This window comes from Zonotrichia albicollis, chromosome Z, assembly GCF_047830755.1.
Source record: "Zonotrichia albicollis isolate bZonAlb1 chromosome Z, bZonAlb1.hap1, whole genome shotgun sequence".
Taxonomy (NCBI): domain Eukaryota; kingdom Metazoa; phylum Chordata; class Aves; order Passeriformes; family Passerellidae; genus Zonotrichia; species Zonotrichia albicollis.
The window spans coordinates 63,138,021-63,150,913 of NC_133860.1; the positions used below are offsets into that span (position 1 = coordinate 63,138,021).

General features: G+C 39.9%; 1 protein-coding gene across 2 annotated transcripts in view; it reads left to right on the forward strand.

The window, feature by feature from the left end:
- Positions 1 to 273: 273 nt before the first annotated feature.
- The window catches only part of GAK (cyclin G associated kinase), a 68,813-nt gene continuing 56,193 nt past the window's right edge, over positions 274 to 12,893 (forward strand). Inside the window, exons 1-5 of one of the 2 annotated variants that reach the window (XM_014266494.3) lie at positions 274 to 602; positions 6,742 to 6,803; positions 8,219 to 8,278; positions 10,075 to 10,189; positions 10,618 to 10,760. In XM_014266494.3, the coding sequence (XP_014121969.2) occupies positions 461 to 602; positions 6,742 to 6,803; positions 8,219 to 8,278; positions 10,075 to 10,189; positions 10,618 to 10,760 (522 nt within the window). In that variant the 5' untranslated portion in view covers positions 274 to 460. The remainder of the gene's footprint in view (positions 603 to 6,741; positions 6,804 to 8,218; positions 8,279 to 10,074; positions 10,190 to 10,617; positions 10,761 to 12,893) is intronic. The other variant, XM_005486266.4, reaches the window with a different exon arrangement.

The following is a 12,893-nucleotide window of genomic DNA, read 5'->3' on the forward strand; positions in this document are numbered from 1 at the left end:
TTCCAGGGGGAAAGCGCCGCGCGTCCCCCGCGACCAGCAGGAGCGGGAGCACGGGCGAGAGCGAAAGTCGGTGAAGGGACGCTGCAGGAGCGCAACCAGACGGGAGCCAGGAGCAGGAGTCGGTGAAGGGACGCTGCAGGAGCGGAGCCGGGCGGGAGCCGGGAGCAGGTGTCGGTGAAGGGACGCTGCAGGAGCGGAGCCGGGCGGGAGCCAGAGCTCCTCCCGCGGGGCGGGGCCGCGGCCGGCCGGGCTGCGGCGGGCGGGCCGCGCCGGGAGCGCGTAAGTGACGCAGCGTTCCCGGAAGCTACCCGGAGTTGAGGGAAGAGCGGCTGAGCAGACGGTAGGGGAGGCAGGCGGGCTTTCGCCGCGGCTGTCGGAGGCTCGGCGGAGCCCACCAGCTCCATCCCGCTCTGCTTCCATCCCTTCCCGTCCCAATCAATTGCATTGCTTGTTGGGAGCCATGTCGCTCTTCCAGTCCGCCCTGGACTTCCTGGCGGGCCCCGGCTCGCTGGGAGCCGCCAGCCGTGACCAGAACGATTTCGTGGGGCAGACGGTGGAGATGGGCGACATGAAGCTGCGCATCAAGCGGGTCATTGCCGAGGGTAAGAGCGGGCGGCAGGGCCGGGCCGTGCGGGGCGGACCCCGGCGCTGCGGGGCTGGGATTGGCTTCCCCGCGGGCCTCCCGCTCCCGTTTTCCCCGTCTCCTATTCCGACACCGGGAGGGTTTCCTCCTTGGCAGGCCGCGCCCGGGTGGGGGCGGGCGGGCGGCGGCCGGGGCGGCGGTTCCGGCCTCTGGAGAAGGGCTGGCGGTGCCCGTGCCGCCCGCTCCGCGACGAGCCGAGACCGTGTCCCCAGGTCCGGGGGTCGCAGCTATGCTTGGTGTTACTGTCCCGCCCCAGGAATAGCCAGGGAGTGCCGCTGTGCTGTGTGGCCGTTTGTTCGCTTGCTTCGTGGTTTACAATGCCTTCACCACATAACAGAACTCAGAGGAGTTTGTTGTCTGTCACGGTCCGGTCTTTATAACCTACCAAGGACCTGATGAAAATTCTGGTTTGCGGGGTTTTTTTTTGTTTGTTGGGTTTTTTCTTTCTTTCTTTCTTTAAGTGACAATGTATAATATTATGCCAAATATGCAAGGTTGTCTCTATTGTTTGGGGTTGATTGGAAGACTAAGGAATGCAGGAAATGTGTGTGCATCAAACACGTGTGTCAGGAGGCTGGTGTTGCTGTGCACATAGACTTTGGAAGAGTACAGGGAATTAAATATCTGTGCAGTTTCTAGTTTCAGTAAACCTTTGGGTAGGTAGCCTGGCAAACGGCTTGTTAATCTGTTTTAGAAAATACATGTTTGATACATGCAAATTACTTAGATATTAGAAGAAATTTGGATTGTCTTAATGCTTGTGATCAGAGAAAATACTTTATTCCTCCAGTAGAAGAACCATTGAAGGCTACTCTCAGAAGACTAAAATGTGGACTTTTCTATACTACTGCAGTTAAATGTTCCGATAGCTTTGTAGAGATGGTTGATGTTGTTTATGTTAAATACTTCAAAACTCTATTTAGAGCTCTTTTTGATTGTTGGAGTTTCTTTCTGTACTTTCTTGTCGTAATTATCTAATACTAAGTAGTTTTCTGTTGAGATCTCACTGATCAGCATAGAAGAAAAATTTGGTTAAAATTAGCTAATTCAAAACAAAACTACTACTTACAAAATTTTTGAGCTGTAAAACAACAACAACTAGGTCTTCACTGCTTTATCTTTTTAAGGGTAATAATTTGTTACTTGAAATCTCAAGCACTTTCAGTGTATGATCTTAGAGAAAACCTGGCAGTTTCTTATGTCGTAAGTTACATTTTAAACAGTAGTAGATGTCATGTCCTCCTGTTCTGCTTTCAGCCTTGACTTACAGCTTCTTTATGGTCAGTGTTGTGACTGAAATGTAAGCACTGAGTCAATGCTAAAAGAACTGTCTGTGCTGCTGATAGTGTAAAATTCTTGCCAGCAGTGACCACAGCAGTTACTGAAGGACAAAACAAAGTTAGGGCAGGAAGCTATTTTTGAGGCATATATACTATTTGGTTCTTGGTTCTGGAGCAGGTATTTTAATGCTTTACTTTGACAGCAGCCTACTGTTTTCCAGAATATGAGACAGGCAATGTAAAATGTCAGGGGAAAGATGCCAAGTTAGATGACTTAAAGCAAATGGAGACATGTTTTAACTCTACAGTTCTTTACAATTTCTCTGTAACCATTGCTTTGTGTTCCATGTTGATCTCAGTGTTATGGTTTTATTTTATGGTGTTTTCTTTCCTTATTTTGCTTACTGAAGTTGGGCTAGCTGCTTGCTTTTTCTGGAAAATAGAATTTTCTAGCCAATGTAGCCCATCTAAAAGAGCCCCTGCAGTGTATTGAGTATAAAGGTAAAATAGATGTGAAATATAGAAATCCCAGCCTCTCCTGCAGTCTTCAGACTTGAATTTGTCTGTAGTGTATAGTTTATTTTGCTGCTCAAATTGCATTTATCTTTCAACTCTGGACATGTTGTGATACCTTGTGATACATAGATCCACAACTGTGGCTTACATGTATTCCCTTCCATGGTTACAAATATGGGATCTGTTTTTCTTTTAGATCAGTTCTTTCATGCCAGATTCCCTTCTGGAAAGTCAAGTGCTGCTTTCTGAGTCTGGATTTCAAATCCATAGTGAGCTGTGTGTCGTCGGCCAGTGCAGTCTTTTCTGTGGGCTCGTGCACTCGGCTTTGTAGCTGGAGTGAACAGTGCCTGTGGTTTAACATTGCACGCTGTCATGTGGTACCACAGGTTCAGTTGTTCTCCCAGCCCACAGCTCCTTCCACCTCTGTAGTGTGCGCCAGTGCTGGTGCAGATCCATGTTTGGCTGTGCTCTAGGCTGAGACTTGTTGCACAGGTTGCTTGGATGCAGTTTCCTGGTTGTTTCACAGAGGTGTCGTGCTGGGGTAGGACTGGGCTGATTGATAATATAGTGTGCTGCTGCAGGAGGCTGACAACAACCACTGGGGAATGAGCTGGTGATGATCTCTTTGGCTGATACTACCTCTAAATGCAAGAACAGGCCAAGTGCGTCACAGACTGGACTGAGCACTTCTGGAATATGGTATCCTGTTTTTTTCTCTGCTTTGACATTTTAGTAGCTCATGCAGATAAGATTTTAGAGGATTTTGGTGGGGGCCTTTGCATATAATACATACTTGCTCTTGTTATGATGGTGGCTTCAGGTGTCATGGCTCTCTTGGATCCTCCTCTTAAGTGCACAGACCCCCACACAATTTTACTTCAATAAAATAGTCACAGATTTCCTTCCTAATACTGTTGCTTCTTTTGTATATGAGACCGAACAATTTACAATAAACCAGACTGTGTGGAAAAACTGGGAACAAGCAAGTTCTGTAGCACACGTTTAACAGCCATTCTTCACATGTACTGAAATCTTATGCTTCCTTTGAGTAACAAACATTGACAAAAAGGCGCACAAGAAGAGGAACATGATGACAAAAAGAATGCATTATTCAATCTGTTTGATCTAAATCTAAAGCTCTTAAAATAATGAAAAAATAATTCCTTAGTCAGAAAGATAGCAATAGGCTACAGACTTAAATGGGTGCAGACATTAGTATTTTTTTGAGTTTAAAAATAGATGTCATAGCTTGAAGCTGCATAGGTCAGTGACTTGTTACAAGCTGTTTTCTGTCAAGGTGAAACTTCTGCAATTAAAGCAACTTTTTTTTTTCTTTGCTTTAGGGCTTCTTCAGTATTTTGAGTGTGAACAAACAGCATTACAGTTTGCTAAACTTATAGGAACAATTCTATTGTTTCTGCAGCTACTGAATTCATAGGATAATGATAACCTAATTAAGTCCAGGTTTTTGGGTGGATTTATTTTGTAAACATCTAGGAGCAGAGGCCTACTGAATGCTTAATGCCAAGTTTCTGTGAGCATTGTTAGTTTTATTTGCTGACAGATAGGGGAAAAAAGATGATTCCTAAAGAACAACTAAACCACCTGACCTAGTGGCTGTCCAGCTTCCATTCTCTTTATTGTAAACATAGACAATGTTTTCAACGTGGTGCAGAACAGTTCTGTTTTGTGAAGCTGTTGTTTCTTGGCTGTAGCAATTCCTGCTTGCAGGGGAGCTCTCAAAGTTTGAAGACATTATACCTCTCTGCTTCTCAAGGGTGTGGGAAAATGTACAGATCTTTTAGTTTGGGCCATCCTTCATTCTTGAGGCAATTTCAGCATGTTACTAGGACTTGCAGTGGACAGAAATACATGACTGGACTTCAAAAAAAAAAAAAAAACAACCTTGCGAATCAATGCTTGGCAATAATTAACAGAGCATCTTTTCTGTTTTGGTACTCTGATAGAAAAGCTTTCAGTTAAAATGCAATGTAACTTACATTCCAGGCTAGAATTATACTGTTTCAATCAAACTATGGTTGAAACATAAACCACTGAAAGTTGCTGTGGAAACGAATTTGGTCAGTATTTGGGAGGGGAGTAGGCAAGTCTTATCAAATAGTTACAAACAGGAAGCTACTCACACCCTCACTTTCTCATGACTAGTTTATAGTGAGTGAATTACAGTAGCAAGCACTCTTATGATGTGCTTAAAGTCTCTTATTTTGATGCTTCTCTAGCTGTCATTTTACTGAAGCTGCTTATCTGAAAAAATAATTTGTGAAGATGTGAAAAACAGGGATATGATAAAAAAGCAGTTTAAAATCCAACTTGTTGTGTAAATACAGTGAAGTTCTTCAGTATTATGTGATCCCTAGGTTTGACTCGAGGGAGAATCCAGATCTCTTGGTTGGAAAAGCAAGTGTCTTCAAATCTCTGTAAGAGAGTGATGAAGTACTGACCGGAGCACTGCCTGAGGCCTGTGGTGGTGCAAGGATAAGTTTAGAGTGCTTGCTAATAAATAAAGCAAATGAGGTAGAGTTAGTTCCTGATTTTCGTGAGATGGTGTGGTGCTCTGTAGGGAGCCTTGATGTGTGAGAGCTTGTGTCTGTGGAAAAGAAGTAAACCCAGTTTTCTTCTGCTGTAATTTCTGAACTTGAAAATACTACCTGAGATGACCTTGGAGGGCTTGGGCTGTCTTCTGAGAATGGGGCTCTGGAATGCCTCTGCAATGCAAAACCTGTCTCACTGGGCAATAACTGGGATGGGTGTCTACGTATCTCTACACTAGTGATCAGTATGGGGGAATACTAAGATGATTTTGCTGATACAGAAATCCTCAGAAAACTGTCTTAAAAACATGTACAAGCATTTACATGAGTTTAAAAAAATGAGTGAAAACACCCCAATACATTCTTTAGACACCCCTAGAAGTTGTTCTTCACTTAACTTCCGTTTTACCATTTGCCTCAGTTAAATCTGCTGTATGGGTGTTTGTTGAAAGTGCTTTTGAAATTATTTTTTCTGAATGTTTGCCAAATATTATGTTTGGGTGGCTTGGAGTAAACTGTTAGAGCAGAGAAGTTTTGCCAGTAAACTTGGCCCTACTGAGGGTATATTAAAACTGCTTTAATACTTTTATTAAAACTTTTTCAAGGGAGCCAGCATCAAACTGTAAATGAAACTACTTTTAAGAATGACACAGTAGGACTGGTTTTACTTTTTGTTTAAGAATTGTTTTCAATAACAGCAGATGGCTTAAAAAAAAAGTTTGAAGTACCTTTACAACATGCTCTAACTCCTTTGGTATCCCAGAAAACCCATGGAATTAAACATGGTTTCTGCTATGGAGCTGCAGTAGTAGTAAACTAAACACTATATGTAATGATCTGAGTTGTATGGAGCTGAAATGTGTTCAGGTGAAAAAATGAAAATGACAGAATGGGAAACTTACTGGAAGCTGATGTTTTGAGAGGGACATGGTTATAAAAGGGGAGCTTGTAGGCCACAGCAGTTGGATTCTCTGTGAGGCAGGTGCAATGAAGTAGGAAATAACCAGGCATGATACCATCTGGCTTTTCTCTGAAGATCTGGAAAGTTTAATGAACTCTGTTCTGTTTAGCATTTCAGTACTTGATAAGGTGCAATCACTGAAGTAGAAATGCATATTTTAAGCTAGTTATTTACTCTCAAACTTCTGCTATCTCAATGAGGTCTGCACAGTGCTCTTGAGCAAAGGGAAGTGGTTGAGAAAATAGCTTTACAAAAGGAGTTGGAAGGGAAATATTTTATGAAATAATACGTTGCACTTTGGTAATAATATTACCATTATTTTTATGTGTGCTTCAGTGCTTGAAAATGCTTTCTAATATGGCAGTTATCTTAAAAACAGGAGGTGTATGTTTAGCAGTTATCTTCCTTAGTTATTGTTGTTTTTCAGACAAAGTGTTAGCAGTGTAATACCAAAACATTTTATTGAATTAATCAGGTAATATTTGCTGTACTGCATTTTAGTTTTATAAGAACCTTTAAAAAAATTGGCTTCATGAGAAATCTGCATAGGCAGACTTAACAAAATACAGGAAAGTAACAAAGTCAGTGTGCTCTTTGCTTATGTACAAGAAAGGAATAGAATATCTGACCACTTGCTGAATATCAGCAGTCTTGACCAGATGCTGAAAAATGTGTGCTTGGTACATTTAGAAAGGTATCTAAATTCATGTATTGATTATCTTAGACTAAAAAGAATGGTGTACCTGAATATTGAAATTAAAACTGATGTATTGTGCCTTCTTCTTGTAGGGGGTTTTGCTTTTGTCTATGAAGCTCAAGATCTTGGAAGTGGCAAAGATTATGCTTTGAAGGTAATATTAATTATTAGTGGTGTTTGTAGCCCACTATATAGAATGGTTATTCCAGTTAGAACCCTACACTTCATACTTAGGTGACAAACAGGGAAATTGGTCTTTTAGGTGCTGCTGGTCTTTGTTTTTTTTATTTGGTGTAGAGAATCATGATCCAGTCCAAAAAATTTTGATGCATGGGTAAAAAGAATATTTCATAGTTACCTGAAGTGGAGTACAGGAATCTTTTTCACTCGTCAGAAGCAGATTTAGCCTATCTTCTTACTTTAAGAGTAAATTTCCTTAGTATTAAAAACAATGTTTTATAGTAGGAGTCCTAGTAAAATATATGTATTGTATAAGTGGTCTTGCCCTGATCCTAGTTGTTTTAAATGGGCTGCAGCTGTGATATCCTTAATTGGGCAGCAGCTGTGGCTGATGAAGATAACTGGGATAAAAGGGGTTGGGTTGGGCAGTCAGGGAGAGCCTTGACGTAGAAGCAGGAACAACACTGCTCTGAAGAGTTGTGTATGAGAAGACCACTCAGAAGGTATGGGACTCTAGAAATATGATAGCAACAATATGAATACAACAATGTTCCACACTTTGACTCATTGTTTAAAAATTTGGCCTGGTACTTCTTAGAGACGCTTCTCTGCATTCTTGGTTTCTAGAGGCTTCTAGTAATCAGCTGTAAGCAGGGTATTTGTAGGAGGGTTGGGAGAGGTAAGTTGGCATTATACCACCAGTAATAACTTTGGCTTTTTCCATTTAATTCCACATCCTACAGTAACAAAATATGTGACTAAAGCCGTATACTATATGTGTTCAAAAGGTCCTCTAGAAATAGCCCCATGAAAAAATAACAGGTGAAAGGTGAACCATTACTATACTTCCTCTGTTCTGTAAAACTGGTACTTTTGTAGAGAAGGCTCAGGCTGCTTGTAGTCAAATGTTGACTGCAAATCCAGGTAATACTGGAAACAGTAATGCTTAATTTTGTTACTGATTATACAAGTACTATTGAAAAGGCCTGGCTACATAATCTGAAGGAGTTAGTCTAGAATGAGTTGAAGGTTGTTGCTGAATATTTCAGACAGAAGGTGAATCTTTCCTTGTTAGGCCACAATGCTGCAGCCAGGAGACTTTAGTGCTTTATATATCACAACTATCGGAACAGTTACTTTAAAGTGTGTCAAAAGTTACAGCTGCTCAATTATCACTAAACCTGAATAGTCCAGGTAACTGGAAAACTGGGTATTATGACAGAATGTCAAAACATACAATAAGCCAGTTTTGTGTAGTGCCTCATTACAGTTCCTTAGTTTTTGACTATAGTTTATCCTTCATATTCTGTGGAAAAAAAAAATCTATGCATTGTTATTCTGTAAGTCTCAGTAACTATATCTTCTCAATTGTTTTGGTTCTTTTAACAGCGATTGTTGTCTAATGAAGAGGAGAAGAACAAAGCCATCATTCAGGAAGTTTGTTTTATGGTATCCTTTTCTGTAACATGTTTAACTGCCTGAGATTTCTGAGTGACAAAAGATTGCTGAATCCAAAAAACGGATTCTGTTTTTCTTCATACACTGCCATACGCTACCTCGGAGGACTGACATTCTGCAGGCCTGGGTTCGTGGTTTCTCATGAATTGGTATCGTGAATCACGCAGAAAGTTCAGTTCTTCAAATATTACAGTAATACAGTGTGTGCAAATAATTTTTGTAGCTAGTGTAGAATTTGCCATGTACTTCTAGCAAGAAGTGAGATTGTTACTTGGGCTTTCTTGCAGTCTGTGAATGTCATCAAGAGACCTTTTGATTTCACATGATACTTAGATTATAAATAGAACTCCACATGCACTGGATTTATTGCTCTTCACTTTCACTCTTAATGTTTAATAATTTCTGCTTTGGATGCATCTGGCTCTAAGAAGTAGTGTTAGCTTTTAAGGAAGACATTTGAGTGGACTATGTGCATCAGAAACAAGCAGATGTTTCTCACTGTCCTTGCCGTCCTCTTTATTTTCAGTGGTGTCAGATAGTAGGGTATACTGCAATCTCTTTAAATCCTTGATTTTAGTAAATTCAATATTTTCTCCCTGGCCTGGCTTGTCTTGAACCCTCAGTTTGTTTCAAGAGTCAGCTATTCGGCTGTGGTATGCTGATGTGTTCCCTTCTGAGTGTTCAGCCTCATTTTGAATTAGCAGGCAAACCCACTGAACCTAATTTAAGCTACGCAAACATTTCTTTTTATGATTGCTGATATGTTTGGCAAAATCTTAGCCTAAACACCACTTATGAGAAGTACACTTCCAAGACAGAGTACCATAGCACCATACATTTCCTATCTACTCTGGCATTATCTTGCCAAGAGTAAAGAGCTCAAAGTTTTTTTGGATGGTTTTCACAGCTTAGGGTCACTAACATGGTTTGTAGTGTACAACATGATGAAGGGTTACTTGTTGCTAACTTTCTGAGATAAGACTGTGAAATGCAATTAATTCCTGCACCTTTGAATAGAGGGTTGTGGAGAGATGCATAAGATCTGATTAATGTGAATTGTGTGGATCCAATTCCCTTTTTTAATAGCTTTGTTCTACTTACAAAGTCTTTGCTTTTCTCTCTTCAGACTTGGTGAATGAATCCTGTAAATAGATTGTCTCACAGGCACAAGTCTCAGTGTATTCACAGACAGACATAATGCAGCGTAACTTCCACTGGCAGGAGCTGGGATCACTTACGCTGCGCTCCCCTTTACATAGCTCAAAAATGATACCTCAACTTTTTGAACTGAGAGTGAAACATGATAAAGGTTTTAGCATGAAAAATTTTTACTAATGGTGGGAGTTCCTTGCCCTTTTAGACCTCTAATTGTTTTGAACTTAATTACTTAAAATTGAAGCATGGCATACTTCTTTGGGAAAGATATGTGAGGATACAATATTCCTTTCTTGATCACCCATCTAGAGAAGCAGCTGATAATTAGAAGATGTCCCTGCTACTCCTGCTAAACAGTCATTGTCAAAAGACAAAAAGAACTAGCCTTGTTACTGAGTCCAGTTTCTTCTGAACCATAATCATAAGGATTTCTAAATTTTTTTTTATTACATTACCTTAGATTCTTTTCTCAGATTTCTTACAACTGAGGCATGTATTTCCCTGTGTTACTTAGGGTATTGATTGCAGCTACTATGCTTTCTGTGGTTTTAATCTAATATTTCAAATGAACTACTGGAGGCAATAGTATCAATGAACTTGGGAGTCATCTTCCTTGAATGAGTTATCTCCAGAAAAAACTTTCAGGTCATCCCAACATTGTCCAGTTTTGCTCTGCAGCATCTATAGGAAAAGAAGAATCAGACACAGGGCAGGGAGAGTTTCTTCTGCTTACAGAGCTGTGTAAAGGTAAAATTTATTTCTTTTTCGACTAGTGCACACTCCTTCTGGCAGCTGTTTTGCGCAGGTTGCTCGTTAACTTAAAAGCTTGAAATGATTGTAGTAGGTAGCATGGTTCAGTGGAGCTAGAGTTCAAACTTATCTTTTCTAGGATAAAGATCATGGTTTTTTAGACTACAGTTTAACCTTGTCTTAAATATAGGTAATGATTAAGTTTTTTGTGTTTGAAACTAATCAGAGAAGGAAAGAGTGTAAAAGTAGTTCCTTAGAGCACTTTCTTTTGTCATTGCAGTCAGTGTGGACTTGCAATTTTCAGAAAATCTATTTAATACAACTCAAGATTGTAAGCCTTTTTTGGGAAGGGTCTATTTGTGTCAAGCTTTCAGAATTTGCAGTGTTCTCTGTGTGCTTATGTGAATTTCTCTCACTTCCTGCAGGACAACTGGTGGAATTCTTAAAGAAAGTAGAATCCAAAGGACCTATCTCTTGTGACACAGTTTTGAAGATCTTTTATCAGACCTGCAGAGCAGTGCAGCATATGCATAAGCAGAAGCCTCCTATTATTCATAGAGACTTAAAGGTATGTTACAATATTTAAATAAAGGCTGAACTTCTGAACAGCAGAGGAGCCTGTTGGGATGGATCAATGTTAAAAACAATTCTTGAGCATAGTGCTTAGATCTATTGCCTTGCCATAAGTATTGTGTGCGAAGGTCATCACTGAAATACTTACACCTCTTCAAACAACTTCTTCTACTTGTGCTTGCTGTTTAGAAACTGCTTGTAGTCTATCTGAAACAAGCTGGCAGAAAAGTAGTGTATCATGTTTTGCTTATTCAGTTAGCCTAAGTGTTTTGTTTTTGATAAAATCTTCAGTTGCAACTAATGAAGTGCAGTTCTGGGTTAAGTAGGTGCCTTAATAGAATAGGTAAAGCTTTGAAGGAGAAAAATTTTGAATTATTTGTGAGGGATTACATTGCCATTGAGAATGTGTAGTAACCTGTTAGTTTTAGAATTGGTAACTTGCATTGTACTTTAGTGCTTGTTTTTAATTTGAATTGTAAAATTTGGTAGGCATAATTCAGGTTAGATTTTGTTTATTAGGGGATTGTTTGGTTGGGTGTTGTGGTGTTTTTTTTTTGTTTTCTTTTTTTTTTTTTTTTTAATTAGCCTTTACCTGGAATCTATAGGCTTATGCTGTAGAAAGTGTTCTAGCTTTAGGAGCTTTGGAGGTTTGAAAGGTTACCTGGGTTTGAATTTTGTATTGTGAAGACAGGGGTTCACCTTTACCTGCCCAATATGCCTTAGATGAAGAAGCCCTCATCATCAGTGAGATTCTGCTATGCTATGAATATATTTGAATTTTCCTTAGCATAAAAAAATAAGACAGAGGAGATTCTTATTCTTGGAATAGTGTCTAAATTTCACACATGTCTATCCAGCCTGATGTGATTTCATTTGATATAAAAATAGGAAAATTTTTTCATGTACTCAATTACTTTGGGGAAAGGAAAATAAGACCGTTTCTAGAAGTAAGTGTGTTAATTGTTTTCAACACTCTTGATGAACTCTTTGATGTTAGCTATTAGTATAGCTCATAAATATAAACCTAGCTTTGGTGACAACACTCCCTTTCTGTTTTTTTCACTTGGTACCATTGAACAGGCTTTTAGGTTCTGTCAAAGACATGTTAACCATTCTTCACTGGAATTTCTATATGCCAGCCCCTAGCTTTTGTAGAAAATCTCTCTTCTGAAAAAAAAAGATGTAAAAAAACCTATTTACAAATAAATACACAATTTCTTTCATAGCCAGCTGCATAGACATTGAGCTGATGCTGTAGTTCAGAACCACTTTTTTTATTCTCAAGGAATGTATCTTCCTGACAGAGCTAAAACATGGGAAAAGACAGGAATTTGGTTTCTGCTGGTCTTATGTTGCAGAGGCTGAAGAACAAGATTAAATGATTGTTGTGCTGCAGGAGGCAGCGGCCTTACTGCAGCCAGGAGCCAAGTAGGGATCATTTAACTGTGCTACCCTTTTTAGCAGTCTAAGCTAAGGTCAGCAGCATAGAAAACTGTAAGTCATAGTTTTGGGCCAATTAACTTTGACACCTTTTTGTAACTTTATACAGAGGTACCAATTTTATTTTTCAGTCCTTTTGTGATTAAGACTCCAAGTACATCTTCCCAATACTGCTACTCTTTTCTCAAGTTTCTTCCACATTTCAATTAACAATGTAGGACAGTTGGAATTTATGAAGAAGAAAAAGGCAGGGATAGTGGATGATGAGCTATCCAGGGAGCACATGTTTCTCAAATAGCTGTTTTCTGCTCTGCACAGGGTCACAGCTGCTTCTTTATGGGTTTCTCCTGGCAGCCTCCTTCTCTACTAGAACCTCATTGTTTTTGCCTGTAGGAGTCCTAGCCTTCATCCCACTGCAGCTGAGCTAACAGTACTTGGTTTTATGCCTGAAAACGTTTGGATTCTAAGACACCGTTTCTACAAGTCCTCATCTGAAAAACTGGCCTTTTCTTAGGCTCTAATGAAACTACTTGGTTTTTTTCCCCTGGGGTTTATTTTTTGATCTCTGGAATGTTTCTTGTTCATGGTGTGCTTGGTGCTTCCTTTCAAAACTTGACTATATTGCTACCATATAAAACTACAGTAATGTCTGAAATCTTTGTTTTTCTGTAACCGATTTTTTGGGCTG